The sequence below is a fragment of the Apis laboriosa genome, unplaced genomic scaffold (genome assembly GCF_014066325.1).
Source record: "Apis laboriosa isolate Shangri-la unplaced genomic scaffold, ASM1406632v1 scaffold4_cov146, whole genome shotgun sequence".
Taxonomy (NCBI): Eukaryota; Metazoa; Arthropoda; class Insecta; order Hymenoptera; family Apidae; genus Apis; species Apis laboriosa.
The window spans coordinates 1,874,676-1,898,646 of record NW_025223501.1 but is presented as its reverse complement, the minus strand read 5'-3'; the positions used below and the strand labels follow the sequence as shown (position 1 = coordinate 1,898,646).

Sequence of the window (23,971 nt, the reverse complement as noted above, 5' to 3'; positions counted from 1 at the left end):
GAAGCAACACGAAACGCGGCTGGGTCGTTCTCGTCTCGTTGGGTGGTGGGGTGCGAGTAAACGCCCGCTAGTAGGTTGGTCCCGGTGTTGGTGGGCGTGGCCGAGCGGCGCCGAGGCGCGGCGATGTTTGCCGAGCGTTGACGAGCGCCGGTGAACGCGAGGGGAACGTCGAGGCCGGTGTTTTCGTTCGCCTTAGTTCCGCGCCGGGTGCCACGACAGTCGCATCGACTCGAGTTTACGTGCGCGCACGCGCGTGTTTCCAAAAATCTTTCTCTCTCTTTCTCTCTCTCTCTCCCTCTTCGTCTCCCCACCCTCGACGCGGATCAACCAGCCGACCGAGAGAAAAACAGACGGCCAGAAGGAAAGCAGGGGAACGCGGAGACACGCGAAACCTTTTAAACCATCTCGACGGTTTCTTCGAGCGAAGAAAAGAGAGAGAGTTCTCGCCTAATTTTCCCGGCCACGCTTTTCCGCTCGTTCTTCCGTTCCTTTTTTTTTTTTTTTTTTTTCGCCGCGTACGTCCAACGCCTCTCGGACTCTGTTTGCTGTCGGACACGCGGACAAGAGAGGACACGGGTGTACCACGCGCGCGATAGACACGGGCCCAGCTACTTATTACACCTTACTACACGCGGGTACCATCCGAACGCCACCATGTGCTGTGTGTGTGTACAGTGCAGTGTCTTCTTGGTGCTAACTTAGTGATTGAAAGAATATTTGAAAACTCGCCCTCGAGCGACGAGAGGTCGCGCGGCGACTTATCGGGATTGATAACAGTTTAAGGTAAGCGTGTTTTGGATCGTTACGATTACGAACGACCGCTGTTAAACGATATTTATATACTCGCCGCGTTAAAACTATTTGCGCAGTGTTATTCATTCGTTCGCGAGTGTGATGTAAAAATTCCCCCCTCGAACAGACTTTTTCGAGACGGTTGAAGAAGTGAAATTTTGAAATACGAAGCAACGTGATATTTTGAAGTTCGAGTAGAAATTTCGTTCACAGATCCACTCGTAATTGGATTTTTTAAGATCGAATCGTGAGATTAAGATAATCCGATTCTCGTAGAGAGTGAAGTGTTTCGTTAGGATTATCGAGCTTAGTCTTTTAGGTAGGAAAACTTGGATTCGTAACTTTTTCTTTCTTTCTCTCTCTCTTTCTCTCTCTCTCTCTCTCTCTCTCTCTATTGGACATACGAGATAGCTATTTCTTCGCGTTAGAGAATGGAATGGAAATTTAGAATCAGGTGTCTCGGATCTCACGAACCAAAATCCGTTCCTTTTTATTGGGAAAGGTCGTTGACTCGTTATTCAGAGGTCGAAGAAATTCGTCGTTCGCTTTTCGTGGAGTGGGACGGAAAGATGGCGCCGACGGTCACCGATCTTCCTTCTCTCCACCACGTTTATCTTCCACGCTTCCACCCCTCCCAATAAGATCGACTCTTAATCTTGTAATACGATCTCGCACAATGGAATATTTCGTACCTTTTTTTTTACAAAAATTCCAAAAAAAAAACCCATCTATACAAATGATTAACATTTCGAACGCCAACTCTCGATCGACAAAAACTTACATCACGACGTTTACTCTTTCACCCCGATGCTCATTCTCACCTGTCTCACTTATCCACTCTCATCTTCGATGTTCGCAAAAATTCGATATTCGATACCCAACAATTGTAACAATTCAATTGAGATTTCTCAATTAAAAAAAAAATGGTGATGAACCTCGACGAAGATTTTAAAGATTTCTCGCCCGTAATCCTTTCGATTTCTTCGAATCCCTCGAGAGAGTCGAGTTTTTCCGATCGATCGGATTACCAGGGGGGGGGAGGGAGGGGGAATTATTCCATGGGAAATTAGAAACCCGACGGGCGAAATAATACAAGTTGGTTACGCTTGGTTGCATAACGGTTCGTTCTCCTCCGTGAAAACAGCGGAGACGCGGTGAAACAGGCGCAGTAGATCGACGGGCGCCGACGGTCCAGGTATTCACAGGGGCTATATTATCCGCTGGCCAGGGGGTTTTCCTCCGGGGCCCCCGAGGATTTTCCTTTGTTCTTGCACGACTACCGTGGTGAAAAACCCATTGACGCGTAACTCGAAATTGACGTGTTGCCCGAGGAGTGTCAGGTACGCGCTGGGGAGACGAGGCTTTACGAGGCCTAAAAATTGCCGTGTCTAAGGTCTGGCCTAAGGTGTAAGCTCTTTTTCCATCGATTACTCGACCAAGGACGTCGTTCGATCGACGTCGGTGACGTCAGCCGGACGATTCGGAATGGCTGAAAGTGTTGCGTGGCTCTCCCTTTTGGGGATGGGGGGGTGGATATCGGGGGTTATATTGTTTTTCGATTACGATTTTTCACGTGTGTCGAGGTATGTTTGTTTGTTTAACAATGGTTCGACGCGCGCGGATAATAGGTTTTTTTCTCTCTCTCTCTTTCGAGGGATTCGAATCTTGCATATCTTGATGATAAAAATATCTCTTTTTCGAAATTAGGAATTGCTCGAATTAGAGGATTGAACGGAATTGGAATGGTTGATAGTTTATGTTCAGGCGCGATGTGTATTTAGAAACATATGGTAACTATACGAGTTTAATCAATGAACGATAATTAGGGACCCTCTTATGAATTGTAATGATTTTTTTGGAGTATTGAAAAGAATTGTGTTTCCACGGTGAGAAATACATTTTTTTTTATATCGAATAGTAAAGTATCGTACACGGAACGATTCGATCGTGAAACGATTAAATCCATAGAGTTCGATCAATCTGACAATTTGCTACTTCCGTATAGTTTGTATGTAAAAGAAAAAAGAAAAAAAAAGAGAGAAATACATTTATACATTACCGTGATACTTTTAATTCAATAAAAGTATCGCGTAACAATCACTTGATAAATATCTCGAAAATTAATTCAGAGTTAATCCATATATTACGTATTTTAAAAAGAAACAGGATATTTATATATTTTTGCGAAATTGTTTTTTTTTTTTCTTTTTCCCACTAAACGTAGTTTCATCATATGGAATAATACGTACGGTTTGTTTACGATTTTCTCAAATTTTATCCATTACGCGAGTCGCGAACACGCGCATTAAGTTAATCCATTAATTATTACGACTTAAAATATATATATGTATATATATATAAAACTGTGGAACGTTGAAAAAAAAAAAAGAAATTCAATTACTCAGCGCAAAATGAAGCGAGAAGTTAAGAGTGGTAGGACGAGTCAGTCAGTAGTCTGAAAGAGAACGAGAAACTCGATGGGTTTGGTGGAGGAAAATCGGCGGGTGTTCCCCTCGTAGAAGGGAGAGAATATCGGGTGGCAGTTTGCGCGGCCTATAATTGGTAATTTGCAAGTATAATAAACGGCCGCCGGTTTCTGTTTTCATTTATTAGCCGCGAAATGCCTCCGCTTATTAGCGCAACGATGCATTGAAACCGACTCGCTCGTTTCTTCGCGATAAATATTCTTTTCGTCGGCGAAACGGTGCCGTGCCTCCTCTTACATGGCCGTCCGACGATTCTCTAATAGAATTTTTCCGTAATTACCCCATTATTGTCGATTTCTTTTCGACCCAGCAGTGAATTTCATCGGGGAGAGTTAATAGTTCGTGAATGTGTTTTTTCTTTGACGGAGAAAGAGAGGTTATGGACGGATAAAGTTCGTGGAACGTTTCTATTTTCGTTTTTTCGGTTTTATTCGCGATTAGATAAAAATTTCGCGTTTAAACGTGGAAAATTGATCTTGTCATCGATAGATTAATCGTCGTTGAGAAGGATATAACGTCATTGTTTTCCATTACTAATACAATAAAATTATCGGTACAGCTAGATCACGAATAAGATTTTCAAAATATAAAAATTCTTGGTAATAATGGATATATAATAATTTACGCGTATTTTTTTTCATTGGAAATCTTCGAATCTGGTATTTCCCGTTCCGACATAAATCCGATTCTTTCTAAATATAAATTATTATAGATCGAATCCTTTACAAAACAACCGATAGTGTAGAATCCTTTTTATCGATCGCTGTTATTTCTGTTTCAATTTATTACGAAAATATATTCATTCGCATAAAGCAAAATCGTAACGATTAACGAGTTAATAAGTTGGACATTGCATGTATAACTTACGTTTTCAGAAGTACTTTCTTCGAAATCGCTCTTTCATTCTTCTTCGTTCACAAGATTTTCTTCTGGTTATCGCGAATTTATTTCGATACGAGCTCGATCGAGTTGAATCCGACGGGTAGAAACCGTACGCGTCTTTGAATATCCTTTTCCGATACTTTCGATATTATTCTCTCATTTTGTTCTTTATATTGTTCCACCAATCATCTACACATTCCTCAGAGATTTTCTTAATTGATGCCTTTATTCTTCGATTCATCTTCGATAAAACACTCAGAGGTTATGTTCAGATCAATAAAATTGCACGAAACGTAACGACTTACAATTACGCGTCTTTCTCAATATTCCTAATCCTGCGATTACAATAGCACTTAACCTTTAATTAACAACCATCGTAGTTTATATCTAAATCTTCTGAATTATTCGTCACAGAACGTTATGACAATCACCACGCGCTATTCTTAGGAACGACAATTGCATTAACCAACTCGTTAGAGGTTACATTTAGGGACCTGGATTCATTTGTCACTAGATGAGAGTATAGATGTCTCTCTTAATTTTCTCTAGGGATGTTTATCGCGTAAATATATTTCTTTCACATGGAAACGTTGGCTGGACTTTGTCCGAATTTCGAGATTGTCCACCGTGTTGCTCGTGTCATCGACGCGTGTGTCATCGGTGGTGATTTGCTCGCACGCGTGAAACGGACGGCCGTTTTTGGACGGAACAAGATTAACTCGAATCTCGATAAGATTAGTCGATGCGATACGTGATCGGTCGGCTCGTCTCGATGGAAATGTTTTTTTCGCCTCAATGACGTAACAACAAAACTTCTCGCGATAAATCTCGAAACGAAAATTTGCGACGGAGGGGGGGGGGCGAGGACGCGGGAACGTGTTTCTTGGATAGAAGTTAACCAGGGGATTTGGGTTGAATGTTTTTCGGAGGCGAAATCTTATCTGTTCGGTCGATAAGTCGAGATAAGGTCCGTCTCCTCGCATCCTTTCGCGATTCGATGAAATATCGTGGTTGCTCGAAACCACTAAATAACTATCTATTTTTGGTGATTACTTTAACGGAGTAGGTATGCAGACTATGAACTATGAACAGGCTATTGAACGTTAACGATAATTCAATTTTTATAATAGAGTTGAATTTTCATTCGTAGATTCGTAGTATCTATTTAAATTTTAAATAGATAATTCTATTTTTAGAACTTAGCGGTGAAAATAATTTTGGAATTGATCGGCGTTAGTTCGGTTAGGTTATTGTTTTTATAATCTTCTTTTAACAAAAAGTCAGTTTTCGGTTATCAATCTTCGAGATCGCTTATCTCGTTAATCTAAACTCGTGCAGGCCCACGATGCGGAGAAGTGATCGATTGAAAATAATATTGGTGCCGATATCTTGATCGTCTTTCCATCGATCTATAGGTTATCCATTTTTACGACACATTTTTAGAAACGAAAAATAAATCGATCGTCGATTCTTCCTTCCTTCCTCAAAGTGTCAAACTGACAGATTCATTTTTATTTGTAAATAAAAAATAAAAAAAAGAAATAGAATTATATAGATCATTTGTAACAGCTCGCGAATAACGAATAACGAAGAAGATTAAAAAAGGATAGTTAACATTCATGGAACAACTTGGCCGAAGGATTAAACGACACTTTACTACCGTATAATGTATAAATTGATTTTAGATTGCCTTCTTAATTCTAAAGGGGAAAAGGGGGGGGAAAAAAAACTATCGATTGAAAAGAAAAAAAAAAAAAAGTAAACGACAGCTCGTCCAGCGCAATTTGATTGATATTCCTCGCTCGTATTCTCTAATCGTATTCCGGACGTTAGCTCGATAACTCAAATAACGGAGTCGATGATTTAATGTATAATTGAACGTATAGAAGTAGGGTCTTCATTCTTTTTCATTCTCTCGTCGAGCGGTAGTCGGTAGTAGTAGTAGTTACGACTAATCTTCATTTCTTGCCGCAAAAACATGATCCACGCATCGATCAGAAAAATTATACGTATCGTTCCCGCGAATATAAGGAACGAAAATCCTATAAATGAAAAATTAAGAGACGGCAACGGCCGATGTTTAATCTTATCTCGAGGCTTTTCGCGTTTAATCTTATCGGATCTCGTTCTCGAGTATTTTATTTGCCCCGAACGTACGTTTATAATTTTGGAAGTGCTCGGCCTCTGTCACCAACTGCACCACGTATCTCTCTCTCTCTCTCTCTCTCTCTCTCTCTCTCAAGGATTCTGTCCAGATTCGACGAATCCTTACAGAAAATTTCTTTCTTCGTCCATTCTTTCTTCAAAGAAAGATTCAATTATTCCAATTGGAAATAATAAATTTTCAGATTGAAAATCGCTCGTGAAAGGAGGGGAGGGAGGGGAGGAAGTAACTCCGCTTGGAAAATTTTCCAACAAGGGGGGCTCTCCCACCCCTCTCCACTGCTCGTTCGGCCATTTTTCCATTTGTTCTCGTTCCCGTATCGGTATCGGCCGATCGAGAGGGGTCCCTTCGGTTGCGTCACCGATGACCTTGATCATCGGCCGTGCGCCGCGATCGATAAAACGATTTCGTGCCACTTGATCGCCGAGCGGGCTGGGGATCGGTGTCGTTTCGAAAGCTCGCGGATCCGGAGCTTCTCCAATTAACTAGCTAGATCTCTCGCCACGGAGATCGGTTATCGGTGATCGCGTTACGCGAGTGAGTTTCTTTCTCGGTTTCTCTTCCCTCCTGTTTATCGATCGATCGACCACCGGCTGGAAGAAGGAAGGAACAACCATCGAAATCGTTCGAAACGGATTCCGACTCCGCTGTCGGAAAAGTGAGCCGCGGGAAAAAAAGAGGAAAAATTTCGAAGAGGAAAAGAATCTGGAGGGGAGGGAAGGATCTGCTCGATCGATTTCGAAAGCTTCGGATTTGCAAAAAAATTTTCCACCCCCTCTTCTCCGTCTCGTGAAATGGGAATCCTTCCTTCCCTTCTGGTAAGCTTTTGATTCGACCCGTTTCTGCGGCAAAAAGAAAATAATCATCCTCCGCTCATCCGTGTCCAACGAGATAAACGAGTCGAGCTCCCGCAACCCGGAGTTTTCGCGCCTTCTCGAATTTCCTTGCTCCTCCCCCCGTCTCGAGACGTATCGAGACGATTTTTTTCTTTTCCCAAAAAAAAAAAAAAAAAAACAACTGAAACTGCAACGATTTTCTATTTACCATCCCTTTCTTTTTTTTTTTTTCTCTGTCTCCTCTTGTTACAGAAGGCGGGGCCCAACACAGACAGCAATTATCCTTCGTGATCGTGAAACGAACGAGCAGGGAATCACCTATGATCTCCCCTCGGAGGAGAGGCCCCCTCACTAGGACCACGCTTCCGGCAGAGAGGCACCGTTTCTGGCACCGTTCCTAATCCTCCCCTCCTCCCTCCTCCCTTCCTCCCCCCTCCTCCCCCTTCTATCCCCCTGTTTCTCGGCGCCCCCTTTCTCCCCCCGTCCTCCACCATCCACCACCTCCCCCTCGGGACGGAGGAGCAGCGCAAGCGGACGGAGGAGGATCGCCCACCCACAGCCACCCTCGCCCTCCCCCCCCCTCTCCTCCCCCCTCATCGTCATCATCGTCGTCATCGTCATCATCATCCCGCCTCGCGACGCAAGGACGCGACAAGGGCCTCCTGGACAGGATGGACATGAGCAGCGAGTCGAGCGCGGCCAGGTGGTACGAGCCCCCTAGATCCACGCTGGAGCCGCCCTCGGGGGGTGCGGGAGTCGCGGGAGTCGTCGCCAATCCGACCGATTACAGGGGTTACTACCCTCACGCCGGACCGACCGCCCATCACCCCGCAGCAGCAGCCGCTCACTATGCCCACAGTAAGTAGTAGTTGGAATGTTTTTTTGGAGATTTCTCTCGATCGTCGTCTCGTGTCATCATTGTTCTCTTATAGGGGGGGTTATGCGAAATTTGGAATAAATTTGGAGAAAGAACGAGAGAGTTTTATGAAAAGTAAAGTTGTAAAGTTGATTTCAAAATTGGATTTCATCAACGCGATGACAAAGTTGGTTTAAATGGTTTAAATTTTTAGATAGGCTCGCGATTTTTTTTTTTTAATTCTCAAAGATTTTCTTTCTCGAAAGAATTTAATCACGAGAAGTGGAATCGATGTTTATTTTTATTATAAAATAACGAATATTTAACGAGTTTTGTTCCTTTTTTTGTTTTTTTTTTATTGATAATCCAAGTGGACACGAATAATTTGTACTTTCGGTTTAGAAAAAAGAACTTTCTTACGATTGAAAAGGCGCGGTTTGGATTTTGTCTCGGGCGATTGTACAGGATGTTCGATAAGATACGGTTCACGTTTACTCAAATACGTTGCGTGACCCCGTATCTTATCTTCTCCCTCGCCGATTCCTTCTGTCTTCTCTGATAAAAAAAAGAAAAGAAAAGAAGAGGAGGAGAGAAGAAGACGTATCGATCGATAAGAATAAAAGCATTCGTTCCACTCTTCTCTTTGCACTCTTCTCAAATTTTCTTTTTCTCTAGAGAAGAGGGAGGGTTTCTCCGCGGTATTTCCACCCCTCCAACGATCCGGCCAACGATTAAACTGGCCAGGGGATAGTTAGAATGCGCGTCGACTGGTTTTTCCCGCGTGCCCCTCGTGACTCGGTTCAACGGTCGTTAATGGCGTCCTCTTCTCGGCCTAGCTCGTTAATTACTGCGCGGATGTTTAATTATGTCGTCTTGTCCGAAGACCCGACCCCTGGCCCCTGGCGACGAGAAAACAAAGAAGAGAAATTGGTTGGAAATTTTAACCTCCACCCTTCTCGAAATTTTTTCCAAATTCTTAATCTCGTCCATCTTTTCCGAAGCATCACTTCGGATTCTTTTCAATCGATTGCAATCTGAATCCATCCTCCATTATTTTCCTCAACAACGAATATTCCAATTAATAAAATTATCCCGATTCCATTTTTCGAATTTTCTCGGTCCTCGATTCATTTCACATTTCACCTTCGAATCCCTCATCGACGATCCAAAACGATTCTGGAGAGCTGGAATTGGTTTCGTTTCGAAGCGCAGCCAATAATTAAATATACCGCGCAATTTCTCGAAGAAATCGCCCCCGGAAGTTGGAAGGCGATTGAAAACTAACCTCAGGCTCAGACGACAATCGAGCCTCGATTATCCACTTTCGAGCACGCGACCTCCAAAACCCCTCTCTTTCTCTCTCTCTTTCTCCTTATATCGACACCTTTGGCAAACGACTTTTCGCGTTTTCTCTCAGAAACATTTTATCGATACAGTTATTATTATCCTTTCAGAACGTTTCGTTAATCTTACCGATCTCTTTGCATATTACATATATTTTCATAACTTGATTTCCCCTCGTTCTTCTTATAAAACTCTACTTTTCCGTCTGCAAAAGATGCCTTCCTATTTAATTTACCCTTTTCTTTAATTTCTTCTTTCTTTACCAACAACTCAATAAAATATTGTGTAAGTATATTACACAAAGTAAGTACTGAAAGAAGAAAAACAAGCATTTTAAATAATTTTAGAAGCTGCGAAGAAGAGTAAGTGGCTCGACTAAGGGTTTTAATTTTCATCGAGAAACAATATGCATTGTACAAGACATTCTATAATTCCATTACCATATATATTCCATATATATATTTATATATATTTATATATATATTCCATACCATATATATTCCATTATATATATACACACACACACACACACAAATGATTGATCTGCACAAATGGATTCTCTTTTAGGGAAGAAGCGATAGCGCGTACGGTCTAAGTAACTAACGCCGATAGTTCTCGGTTCACCGTCGCCTGCCAAGCGTGAAAAAAGTAAGCGGAGGAGTATCTCTCGAGAAAGAGAGAGAGAGAGAGAAGGAGCGATGGGCAGGGCGGAAAGGAAAGGGGGCGAAAAAGTGGACGAGGAGGCCGCGACTCGAAACTCGATACAGCCGGTCGGATCTCCGGTCCCTGGAACGCGATATCCCTGATTCTCGCCGACGCGCATGGATCATACTCGGCCCTCTGTTAACCCGTGCTCCGCTAAAAAACCAAACCTTCCCCCCTCCCTCTAATCGGAATCGAATCTCTATCCGTCGCTGGGCAAGCGGCTGGCCGGGATCTCCGCGACTTCTTTACGACTTCTCCCCTCCCCTCCCCTCTTTTTCACTCTTCTGTCGGGGCCTGAGGGGAGAGGAGGCCGATGACCCTCTGACACGGAGGGGAATCTCTACCCGAAATGCGAGAATCCCATTGCTCGAGAAAGAGAAAAGGAGAGGGATGTAATCTTCTCGTTTGAAAACGTTGCCTCGATTGAGAACGTTGTACCTGCATCTCCCTCCTCGTCCATCGGTGTAACGGTATATATGGTGTTTTGACAGGTGGCCCTCGTGGAATACGGATCGGTGTGCAACGCGTGTATCTCCGATTTTTCTTCCTCTTCCTTTTCTTCTTAAAAGGTTAAAAGGAGAAGGATTGTCGGCGGGGGTGGAGGGAATATCGGTGGAGGGGGGCGTTTTATCAATGAAAATTGGATACCTTTTGAGGGAGATGATTCGACTTGGAGAAGTTGGAAGGTGGAATTGTTGAAGGCGTTTTTGTTTGTTTTTTTTTCACACTTTCGAGTTGGTTAGAAAAATGTCGGGTCGCGCGTGAAGGGGTGAAGAATTTCTCTTGAGATCGGATCTTAATTCATTGAATCTCGGAATCGGTGGAAAAATTCCGGGAATCCTTTGGATGTTTCGCGACTATTATTCGTTCTTTTTGGAATCCGATCGATCCACATAGCCCCTCTCCAAATATTTTTGGATTCTTCCTTGTATATTCGGATATCGATTTTTTAATTTTCCAAAATTTTCCACGCATCTTTGTGGATATCAAGAAAAAATTTCCAAAATTATTCCAAAATTAGCTTTCAATTCGGAATCTAATCCAATTATAATTATATATATTTTCCAAATTTTCCAAAATTTTCCACGCATCTTTGTGGATATCAAGAAAAAATTTTCAAAATTATTCCAAAATTAGCTTTCAATTCGGAATCTAATCCAATCAATTATAATTATATATATTTTCCAAATTTTCCAAAATTTTCCACGCATCTTTTTGGATATCAAGAAAAAATTTTCAAAATTATTCCAAAATTAGCTTTCAATTCGGAATCTAATCCAATCAAAGTTATTCGAATTTTTGAACTTAGATTATTGGACAGATCCTATGATTATTCGCAAAACATGAGACGTCTTTATATTTTCAAATCCTCAATCTCAACTTTTTCAAATTTGAAGTTGAGAGAATATGTTCAAATCCTTCCAAACTTTTTTTAATCCATCATTCGAATCTCAGAGCCTGAATCATTCAGTGACGATTTGAAGAGGATGCTTCCATCTCATCCAAATCGAGACTAATTTCGTACCCAAAAATTTTCGAGTCCTCCTTGTATTTGTTAATTCTTCAAATTTGTAATCTATCGTTCAAATATTAGAGCCTAACCACTAGACAATGATCCCAAGAATAGGTTTCACACTCAAAGATTGTCGAATCCTTCCAAACTTTTAAACCAAATCTCATGATCATCCTAATCACTCTTCAGCCAACGATTTGAACTGTCCACGAATGATCGTCTCAAACTACCCACAGTTTCATACTTTTTCAAAAATTGTCGAATCCTTCCTATATTCCTCTCAACTTCCCAAAACCTTCGCACAATCTCCTCGAACCTTTAATCTATATAATCGTATCCATTCCTATCTTAGAGCCTAATTATTCTTCAGACAACTGTTTCAAAAGGATGCTCCACGAGTGATCGTTTCGCACTCAAGAATTGTCGAAACCTTCCAAATTTTTAATCTCATGAGCCTAATTTTTAATCTGGAATTAATGAGCCACTCTTCAACGACTCCAAAATGCTCTTGTCCACGAATGATCGTTTCACACCCTCCAAAAAATTGTCGAATCCTTTTAATCTATCGTCCAAATCTCACAGTTTAATCTTTAGCCAACGATCCCAAGAAGATGCACGAATGATCGTTTTGAGACTAGTTTCATATCTCACAATCTAATCACTCTTCAGCCAACGATTTCAAAGAGGATGTCCACGAATGATCGTTTCATCCAAAAAATTATCGAATCCTTCTAAACTTTTAATCCATCTGAAGACGATGCTTCACGAATGATCGTCTCAAACTATCCACAATTTCTTATATTCCTCTTAATTTTCCAAAATCTCTACACAAATTTTCCAAACTTTTAATCCATCGTCCAATTCTCAGAATCTAAGCAACGACCTCCTGTCCACGAATAATTTCATACCATCCAAAAAATTTAATCCAAACTTTTAATCCATCATCCAAATCTCACAGCCAACTCTTCATCCTCTGAAGAGGATGCTCCTGTCCACGAACGATCCTCTCAAACTACCCACAGTTTCATACCTAAAAATTGTCGAATCTTTCCTCTTAACTTTCCAAAAACCTCTAACAAACTCTTTTAATCCATCGTCCAAATCTCACAGCTAACTCTTCAGCCAACGATCTGAAGAGGATGCTCCTGTCCACGAACGATCCTCTCAAACTACCCACAGTTTCATACCTAAAAATTGTCGAATCTTTCCTCTTAACTTTCCAAAAACCTCTAACAAACTTTTTTAATCCATCGTCCAAATCTTCTAGAGTCTTATAGAAGAGTCTATAACCACTCTTCAACGACCCTAAAGAGGATGCTCCTATCCACGAATGATCGTTTCGAAATTAGCTTCATAGCCCCGAAAAAATTATGAAACTCTCCAAAATCCCTTTCTTCGACAATTTTTTCGAGAGTATAAAACGATCATTCGTGGATACAACCCTCTTTGGGGTGGTTGATTAAATTCCGAGATGATGGATTAAAAGTTTGGAAAATTTGTAGAGGAAGTTTCGGAAGCTTAATTCGACAATTTTTAGAAAATCTCCTTCAAACCCTTCTGAATTTGTGAAAGTGCAGCCAGACTCTTCGCGCAAACGCGATCCAACAAGGATGTTCCCGTCCCAGGGAGTGATCGATGGTCGAAACGAACGGTGGATCGGAGGGGGGCGTGTAGGGTGGCTTGGTGAAAAGAAAAGGAAAAAATAAACAAGACAGGCGGATGGATAACACGCACGCACACGCACACGCACACGCAGAGAGGTGGTTGCGGCAGACAGGAAGGAAGCGCAGCCAACCGCGAAGCCGCCACGGGCCTCTCTCAGAGAGGTGCATACGTAATTGCAGGCCACGCGGGAGGCGCTGCTTTTGTAGGTTACCCCCCCTCCTCCTCCTCCTCCTCCTCCCCCCCCCCCCTCCCTCGGTGCGTGTCTATCTCGCCCGTTTCATCTCTCGCCCCGAGAGATTTTTCCGTCCACCACCATTTTTCCCTCTCGCTTTCCTCTCCCCTCCCACTTGCTTAATTGCTCTATTTACCCCCCTCGTGCCCCCTCCTCTTCCTCCTTTGCGATTCACGAATGCGTGAATCGATACCTTGAGAGAGAAGAAGAGTGAGAGAGAGAGAGAGAGAGAGAGAGGGAGGGAGGATGGCGTGAAGGATGTTGAAACGAGAATTGATTTTTTTCTTTTCTTTTTTTTTTTCAGTTACTAGTAAATATATAATAATATTTTAATAAATATATAATAATATTTTTAAGTAAATATATAATAATAATTTTTGTTTCGAATTTTTTTGATTCGAGCGCCGTCTCGTGAGTTGTTTAGCAGGATGGTTGAATTTTTCGATTATTTTATTTTTGGATTATTCTTGAATCGTCGTTTCGATTATGTGAACGAGGGAGTTGTTGTGTTATTGGATTTGAGGATAATGGTGGATGATACTTGGATCTCATGTGTGAGTAAGTATTCGAATTTAAATGGAGCATTGATCTCGGTTATTTGATGTATATAAAAATCATGGAATAGGGATAATAAAAGGATTCATATATTATTCATATAGAGATCCAAATAAGCATCTAAATAAGTATTGGGATCTAAAAATGAATATTCAAGAATTTTATCCAAATAAGGAAGAGCATTCAAATCTTAAGTAGCTAAGCAACCAAGTATTGGAATATACTTAAATCCATACAAATGGAAGTATTATCTTTCGGAACAATACTAGAAATATTCAAATGAGAAGATTTCATCGTTTAATTATTCGAATGTAAAGCAAGTGAAATTGTACTAGCTTTCTACGAGCAATATTAAGTATTCAAATAACAAGATTTCATCAGACATTCAATTCAAAATCGTCCAACTATTCTGAAGTAAGCATCCAAGTATACTCAAATTCGAGCAAGTGAAGGTATACTAGTATTTCGAAGAAATACTAAGATATGAATGTAAATCTGCTAAATATTCGAATATCGAAGTAACGAGCATTTCATCAATTCACATTCAGTTCAAAATCGTCCAACTATTCGAATCTAAGGTCAAAGTATCTCAAGTTCGAGCTTTCGAAGCGACGTTAAGAGCCCTGATACGAATCTAAATTGATCAAATATTCAAGTATTGGAATACGCTTGCTATCCAAATAAGTGGACAGCAAAATTTCGTCATTCAGAGCATTCAAATCTAAATCATCCATATATCGGAATGCTCAAGTCCAAGAGATACTAGCTTTCTACACTAAATATCCAAATAATAAAATTTGATCAAACATTCAATTCAAAATCGTTTTATTCAAATTTAAATCAAGCATTCAAGTATGGAAATTTATATACTCGAAGCAAGTGAAGATATAAAAGTTTTCTAAGTAACGTTAAAAATCCAAATATTCATTAAATACAAGTATCGAAAGAAGAAGCAACACTAAATATCCAAATAAGCATCCAAGTATCGAAAGAAGAAGCAATATTAAATATACTAGCTTTCTACAATAGCGATACTACATAACAACTATTCAAATTTAAATCAAGCATTCAAGTATGGAAATTTATATAATCGAGTCGAAGCAAGTGAAGATATAAAAGTTTTCTAAGTAACGTTAAAAATCCAAATATTCATTAAATACAAGTATCGAAAGAAGAAGCAATACTAAATATCCAAATAACAACTATTCAAATTTAAATTAACTAAGCTTTCTAAGTATCATTAAAAATCCAAATATCCATTAAATATAATACTAAGCATCCAAGTATCGAAAGAAGAAGCAATATTAAATATACTAGTTTTCTACAAGCTACTAAGCATCCAAGTATCGAAAGAAGAAGCAATATTAAATATACTAGCTTTCTATAAAGAATACTAAATAACAACTATTCAAATTTAAATCAAGCATTCAAGTATGGAAATTTATATACTCGAGTCGAAGCAAGTGAAGATATAAAAGCTTTCTAAGTAACATTAAAAATCCAAATATTCATTAAATACAAGTATCGAGAGGAAGAAGCAATATTAAATATACTAGTTTTCTACAAGCTACTAAGCATCCAAGTATCGAAAGAAGAAGCAATATTAAATATACTAGCTTTCTACAATAGCGATACTAAATAACAACTATTCAAATTTAAATCAAGCATTCAAGTATGGAAATTTATATACTCGAGTCGAAGCAAGTGAAGATATAAAAGCTTTCTAAGTAACATTAAAAATCCAACATAATATTAAGCATTCAAGTATCGAAAGAAGAAGATATACTAGCTTTCTACAAGCAACACTAAATATCCAAATAACAACTATTCAAATTTAAATCAACTAAGCATCCAAATATTAAAATCCATATACTCGAGTCGAACTGAAGATACAAAAGTTTTCCACAAGCAATATTAAGTATCCAAATATCCATTAAATATAATACTAAGCGTCCAAGTATCGAAATCCATATACTCGAGTCTAAGCAAGTAAAAATATACTAGCTTTCTACAAGCAACATTAAATATCCATTAAATATAATACTAAGCGTCCAAGTATCGAAATCCATATACTCGAGTCGAAGCAAATAAAGATAAAGATATATCTTCCACAACCAACACTAAATATCCAAATAACAACTATTCAAATTTAAATCAACCAAGCATCCAAGTATCGGAATCCATATACTCGAATCGAAGCAACTGAAGATATATTATCTTTCCATAAACAAGCAACACTAAATAACAATCATTCATCAAACATTCAATTCAAGATCGTGCATTATTCGAATCTATCCAAACATCTCTGAATCTGTACGCTCAAGTCGAAGCAAGTAAAGGTTTCGAGGAGGTCTTCTGATACATCGAGGTCTCGTTTAGAGCAAGTGGCTCTCTCTCTCTCTCTCTCTCTCTTTCGAGAGAAGAGGATCCGCCGGCGCGCGGGTCGTGCAAAACGCGCGACCGCCGCCATCTTGCGCAAATGCACACGCCAACCGAAGGCGGAGCCTCTCCCCAGGGCTCTCTCTCTCTCTCTCTCTCTCTCTCTCTCTCTCTCTCTCTCTCTCTTCGCGTCCGTCTTCTCGCCAGCCTCTCTCTCTCTCTTTCTCTTCCTTCCTCCCCCCCTGAGGAGAGAGGAAAGTATCGCGGGCGGCAGATGCAGCTCGCGATGCAGCCTCGCCACGATCAATCTTATTCCTCGTTGTTCCTCCTATCTCTCTCTCTCTCGCTCTTACTCTGCCCAACAGGGCTCTCTTCTCGAGAATCTCTTCCCCTCGGTAGCTCCCCCCTCTACGATGTCACGATTCGACGGCGTACAGGTTGCGAGGATTTTTCTTTCTTTTTAAAACGGAGGAGGTCAGCCTCGGCTATCGATACACTTTCGATCATCGTCCCTTTCGAATTTTCGATGCGATTTTTTTTTTTTATATTCTCTTCTTATTATCTCTCTCTCGTTCCACGAAAGGTTCGAAATAAATTTCGAATCTTGAATGATAAATTTTAATCTACTTCGTATCCAAATTTTTGATGAAATCAGTGTTTCTTTGATAATCTTTTTTGAGGCGATCCACAAGAATAGCTCGATTTTTTAACCCAGAGAGAATGTAAAGGAAATTCAGGAGCGTCCTCCTGTTAGGAAAGGAATCGTCGATTTTCGTGGATCTTCGCCCGGGGGGAAAAGCCGGAGCTTGCAATAATCGGGGAGGATTTGAAGAGCGGGCTCGAAGCGGCGAAAAGAAAGAAAAAGGGAGAATCGATAAAGCGTATCCGGGGGTTGAAATTGCATGTTATTACGAGAAAGCAGCGAAATGAGACGTTATTTTCTCCTGGAATTTCGTATACGCGCGCCGTGAATCTTATTAACCATCGAGCGGCAACCGAGAACACCGTTCTCTCTCTCCCTCTCTCTCTTCCTCCTCCCTTCATAATTCGACGATTTACGACGTGCCGCGTGACTCTATTCTCAAATAACCGTCCCCCCTTTTTTTCTTTTTTTTTTTTTCACGTGTCCTTAATGACGGTGGACGAGAAAGCGCTCGGCCGGTTAAGCGAACTCTTGTGTGGCGTTCGATGAACCCTACCTGCCTAACTCGCTCCTGCCCTCTGCCGGTAACCGAAACGAGGTACCCGTACCGGACTCCAACCGTATCCCTCGTCTGTCGGTTAATCGGTTACGTAATCGGTTAAAGGAGGGTGATGGATGGCTTAATCGTCGAATCCTGGCGCGTAGCGTGGATCCAGCGACGGCTACGGCTCGCTTCGAGAGGAGGAGGCGACATAACGAGGGAATAATTAGCCTAGATGGGGGGGGGGGGTTTGGAAAACGAGGATCCTCTTGGAAACGGTTGGGATCGTGGCGGAGCGCCTCGTTCCACGGAATACCAACGAGAAGATCCTCTTCCCTTCCCCTCCCCCGCGCATAATTCACGCGATTTCCTTTCTCGACGCGATTCTCTCTCTGGCTGGTGGCTCGCCGTGAATGAAATGGCCGCGTGCGTTATCCGCCGCGATCTCGGCTGTGAATGGAAAAAGAAGGAGAGAGAGAGAGAGAGAGAGAGAGAGAAAGGGAGCTGAAAGCGGGCGTGGAAAGAATCAATTTTTTTTCTATCCTGTAATTCGAATTAATTCGAGCGAAAATTCTTTCTTTTCTCTCTCTTTCTCTCTCTCTCTCCAAATATTTGCTTTCTTTCTTTTAATTCGTCTTTTACACGTCTCGATAGAGGAAAGAGGGAGGGAAAAGCTCGTCCTTTGAAAGAGACTCGTCGCTTTGAATCCTTTGAGTTCTCGACGCCTGTCCACAAAAAAAAGAAAAAGAAAAAAAAGAGTCGCTCGAGGGAGCGTAATTATTCGAAGTGGAGCTTTGATGTCGAATGGTGTGACCCGAATGCATAACGCGTGTTATGAATCGCGCCACTTTTCAATTCCCTCGTGTAATAAATCGTCGCGGGCCGAGAAAATTTTCGACTCGGGGTGAAATAGGCATCCTCCTCTTTTCACGAGAAGAGAGAGAGAGAGAGAGAGAGAGTTGACAGACACGAAGAAAAAAAAATTTTAATTTCAACTCCTTCTTTCCTTTCCTTTCTTTACCGATCTTATTTACCGATCGAGTAACTTTGAACGATCGATCGTAAAGAAAATTCTTCACCTTCAGAAGGAAGGCAGAAATTTCTGATTCTGCCGTTTTCAATCCCGTTGCGCCTACGTAGAGAACGAAAGATGAAGGAGGAGTTCTTTTTTTCTCTCCTTGCTTCGCCAATCCATTCCCTCTGCTCGTACGAAAGAGGTTCCCGAGAGACGGGTCTCCGCTCGATTATCATATTAACAAGGAGGAATGTGTTATAGAGCTATAGCGTGAGCGTGCGTGACTTATTGGTTCGAATATTTTCACAGCGCGTGGGCGTAGTCTGAGCTCTGAAGGAGTCGTCTCGATCGAGTAAGCGATTAATGGATCCGATCTAGATCTCGCGGTATTATCCAGGCTCGATCGAGGTGTATATATATAATACGACTGTGGAGAGAGAGACCCCTCGAGGACGTCTGGTCTAGTCGAGAGGAAATATCGAGTTCCTTTGAAATTCCTTCCTGTGGAAAACAGGTTTCGAAACGGCTCACTCGTTTTCGTTCATTTTATCCGTTTATCGTTGTTGTTGTTTGCTGCTGCTTCCCCTTTCTTATTGTTATAATTTACCCCCTTCCTTGAACATTTCTCGCGTCTTCGCCCAAAAATCTCGAGGAAATTTTTCCTCGATCTCGTAAAAACTATACATATTACATTTCTACTGTGAATTATTTCGTTGTTCACATCTAGTCCCTAATTATTTCGGAATATTTGCCCCACCAATTAATTTCTCAATCGCTCAAACGAGTGTTGAAATTACTCGAACGATGGAGGAGGAACAAGATGAATTTTTCTTCACAATTGGGAACAAATTCTTCCACTGGGTGGAAAGAAATCCCGAGGATATACAGAAGAGACGATAATCGCAAACTTTCTGACTCGAAGTTACTCGAACGATGGAGGTGGAAAATGAATTTTTCTTCACTAATGGAAAGAAATCTCGAGGAGTATACACACGCGCGCGCGCGCACAGAAGAGATGACAATCCTGAGATTCGACTCAAAAACTCGTCTCCTTTCGAATATAAATCGAGTTATCGAAAACTGTTATCCTCTGAGAAAATTATCTACTTGCAAAAAAGTGAGACTTTTAATTTTCTCGAGGGATGTTTTCGTTCGAGGTGTAACTTTTGCGAGAGAGGATTCGTTGGGGGGAACAGGTGGAGGATGAGGGGAAGGGGAGAGGAGGAAAGCGAAAAAAGGCATCCGCGCGTGGAAAAGCGGCGCCATATTAGAGGCGACCTGTTTCGAAACGGCCGCCTTGGGAATCGACGCCTAAGGAGCTCCTCGAGACCGCCTTAATGAGACGCTCGCTCCTTGCCTTTTTCTCCTCCTCCTCCTCTCGCCTCCTGTCCCCCCCCCCCTCTCCGTGTTTGTTTGCCAATCTTCCCCGGTTAAATTCACGCGACACACGAGAGTATAAAGAATGTATAGAGGAGAAGAAAAGAACGATTTTTTCCACGCCACGTCTCTCCTTCGAAATTCATTTTTCTCCTTCGTAGTAATTTCGATCGAAACGGTCCGAGTTTGCGATCAAAGATGAGGGAACAATTGAGAAATTGGCTCGATGGGACAAATATTCTGTATGGAGTAATTACATGTTTAATAAATATTCGTTTTCCACGATTAGATTGCAGGAAGAGTTCTTGCGACACGCATCTTGAAAAGTAATCGTTAAACATCTTAATTTAGGAGATAAATCACTCGTGTCCAACTTACTCTTCGTTCGTTTCCCCTGGATATATCTGGAAAAATTCTCGTAGGAGAGTAGGAGAAAAGTGGACAGAAACGAGTCGAGTTGGATTTTATCGGGAGAGGATCGAGAGTTGATTGGTTGAAAAATGTAGGAGCCAAAGAAATCCGACCAAGTTCCATAAATATTCAACGCTTTTATTTTCTAAAAAAAAAAAAAAAAAGGAAAAAATAAAATACACGAGAGTGTATACACCTCCTCCTCTTGAATACACGTTAACACGTTCATTTTCGCCTTTACACGCAACATTACTCGCCACGCCGATCGAACGAATAACGAGACGCGCCATTTTGAAGCAAACAAACGAATAAGAGGCGCCCGTTCATTCGTTGCCTCGAAAGGGTTGCATCGTCGTGGAGCTCGAACGAGGAGACGTTATAGGCAAAAAGGGAGAAGTGAAAGGGCAAGAAAAGGAGCAAAACAGGGGCGCAATAGGGAGGAGGAGCAAACAGGATGATTAAATATTCCTCTCTTCCAATGTGGAAGATCTCACTCCCTGATGGTCGAATGTTAAAAATTACTTTTTCCTCGCGTTTTTCCCCCTTCCTGCGAAAATTGGACGCCGAGGTTTCCGCGATATCGTTCACTTTCACATGCGGCTCTAATGCGGCAGATCCAATTACAGGCATTCGATTAATTGCATGACAGTGCAGCTGTCCCCTCTTGACGCGATATTACGTTTCACGCTCCTAAATTTAGACGAGTTTACATGGGCGGGTCAGAGCGAGGTCCGTCTCCGACTCGCGGATCGCGTCGATCCTGACGCACTCGCCGATTTTAAGTTGTTAAAATCGGGTGGAGGGATCTCGGTTCTATTCTCGTGAGAATTTTTGGTGGAAGGTGGGTGCCAAAGCTCGCTTCGGGACGTGTCCTTGAATTCTAAATAAGGGGACCAAGATTGGATGATTTAAGACGTTGAATGTTTCAAGATATTAATTTCACGTATGAAAGTTTTCTATTTTTCCTGGTCGAAAATAATTTAAAGGTATTATGTGAAAGGAACTTTTCCATATATGATGATTCCAAATAAGAGGAAGATCGCTCAAAAATAGTAATATCACGTATGTTTGTGTAAAACTTTTCTATACTCATCACGAAGCGTTTCCTCGCCACAATAATTCTAAGATGGCGTTCAGGGACGCTATCAAAAATATTAATATCACGTATATTTATACAAAACTTTTCTATACTTTTACAATAATTTTAAAATGGACGTTATCAAAAATATTAATATCACGTATGTAAAACTTTTCTATACTCATCACTAAACTTTTCCTCGCCACAATAATTCTAAAATGGCGTTCAGGGACCTTATCAAAAATATTAATATCACGTATATTCGTGTAAAACTTTTCTATACTCTTCCTCATCACGAAACTTTTCTTCGCTACAATGATTTCAAATAAGAAGACAAAGATGGCGTTGCTCAAAAATATCACGTATGTTTGTACAATATTTTTCTGTATATTCTTCCTCGCCACAATGATTCTAAGATGGACGTTATCAAAAATATTAATATCACGTATGTACAAAACTTTTCTATACTCATCACGAAGCTTTTCTTTGCCACAATAATTCTAAGATGGCGTTCAGGGACCCTATCAAAAATAATTATATCACGTATATTTATACAAAACTTTTCTATACTTCTACAATAATTCTAAGATGGACGTTATCAAAAATATTAATATCACGTATGTACAAAACTTTTCTATACTCATCACTAAACTTTTCCTCGCCACAATAATTCTAAAATGGCATTCAGGGACGCTATCAAAAATAATTATATCACGTATATTTATACAAAATTTTTCTATACTTCTACAATAATTCTAAGATGGCGTTCAGGGACATTATCAAAAATATTAATATCACGTATATTCGTGCAAAACTTTTCTATACTCTTCCTCATCACGAAACTTTTCTTCGCTACAATGATTCCAAATAAGAAAACAAAGATGGCGTCGCTCAAAAATATCACGTATGTTTGCGCAAAACTTTTCTGTACTCATCACGAAGCTTTTCTTTGGCGTCCCTGAACGCCATCTTAGATCTTATTGTGGCAAAGAAAATCAAAAATAATTATATCACGTATATTTACACAAAACTTTTCTATATTTTTCCTCGCCACAATAATTCTAAGATGAACGTTATCAAAAATCATGTGTGTACAAAACTTTTCTGTACTCATCACTAAACTTTTCCTCGCCACAATAATGGTTATCAAAAATAATTATATCACGTATATTTATACAAAACTTTTCTATACTATTCCTCGCCACAATAATTCTAAGATTCAGGAATTGTTATCAAAAATATTAATATCAAACCTTTTCTATCCCCTTCCTCATCGTAAAATAATTCAAACATATTATTTTCCCCCTTAGGCCCAATCCACCGCGAATAAATAAAACAAAAATAAAAATAAATAAAAATAAAAATCACGAAACTTGCTTTCCTTCCTGCCCAACAAGAGGCGGATAAAAGGGGCATAAGTTTGGCGAGGAAGCGAGCGAGCGTGACGTCGACTCGAAGCTCGAATTAATGCTCGAAGTAATTCAACGAGGCAGCCAGGGGCGAGGGGGGTGGAGTTTGGGCAACAAAACATTGGCTCGTTATCGGCAAGCGTATTGCCGTCGCCGAGCCGGCAAGGACCGTCCAAGATAAATATCGATCCTCCTCGTCCAACTCGCCCCTCCCTCCCCCTCTTGAATGGACGCTCTCGCGTCAAACCGCGTTGCGTCTCGAATCTCCTCGATCCTCGCCTCATTCCTCAAGTCTCGAATCTATCCAGCGAATTATCGTCTGATTACGGGCGGTGGGGGGCGGGGCCAAGGGAGGCCAGGAGAGCCGAGGAGAGCCCCGCGGGGAAAGGGAGGGCGGCGCGCGAAGGCGCGCGCGTCGGAAGACACGGCGGGCGCAATTAAGACGTCCAACGGCAATTAGCCGGCTTTACGATCGGCTTGCGTAAAACCCGATCATTCCGGGCACGCACGCACGCACGCACGCACGGATCAGGTTCTTTCCCTTCCCTTTGCCGGAACAGCAGCTCCTATTTTCGATCGCGAAAAATATCGTGAGAGTACATCCTCCTCTTCCTCGAGTGGAATTAGGATCGATCGAAAATCGAATCGAGGAGTAATTTCGCGCTAATATCATTGGTACACGTGGTGGCGAATTATAAGGCGTGTAAAAATATCGGTCCTTTATATTTCGTAGATTATTTTATATATTTTCTCCCTCGAATGGTTAATTACGTGAAAAAAATCTCTTAAAATGGCTATTCTCGTTTCAGGGATGATTTACATTTGTGCTCCCTTGTATCTCAAATTCATCAGAATTTTGCGATTATCTAGTAATTCTATGGAAAAAAAACGTTGCTCCACAGTCGTCCAAGAAAGAATAATATGATATAATATTAAGAAAGAATTAGCAGGCTAAGGGTCGATTAATTGTTCCAGGATGAGTGTCTTAACGATTATTAAGTAATTCTATGGGAAAAAAATGTTCCTCCACAGTCGTCCAAGAAAGAATAATATGATATAATATTAAGAAAGAATTAGCGAGTTAAGAG

General features: G+C 41.0%; 1 protein-coding gene across 4 annotated transcripts in view; it reads left to right on the top strand.

The window, feature by feature from the left end:
• The first annotated feature begins 224 nt into the window (after positions 1–224).
• LOC122717383 (GATA-binding factor C-like) overlaps positions 225–23,971 on the top strand; it is an 83,906-nt gene continuing 60,159 nt past the window's right edge. For 3 of the 4 annotated variants that reach the window (XM_043941423.1, XM_043941424.1, XM_043941421.1), the window contains exons 1-2: positions 225–783; positions 7,413–8,018. In XM_043941423.1, the coding sequence (XP_043797358.1) occupies positions 7,832–8,018 (187 nt within the window). In that variant the 5' untranslated portion in view covers positions 225–783; positions 7,413–7,831. The remainder of the gene's footprint in view (positions 784–7,412; positions 8,019–23,971) is intronic. The other variant, XM_043941422.1, reaches the window with a different exon arrangement.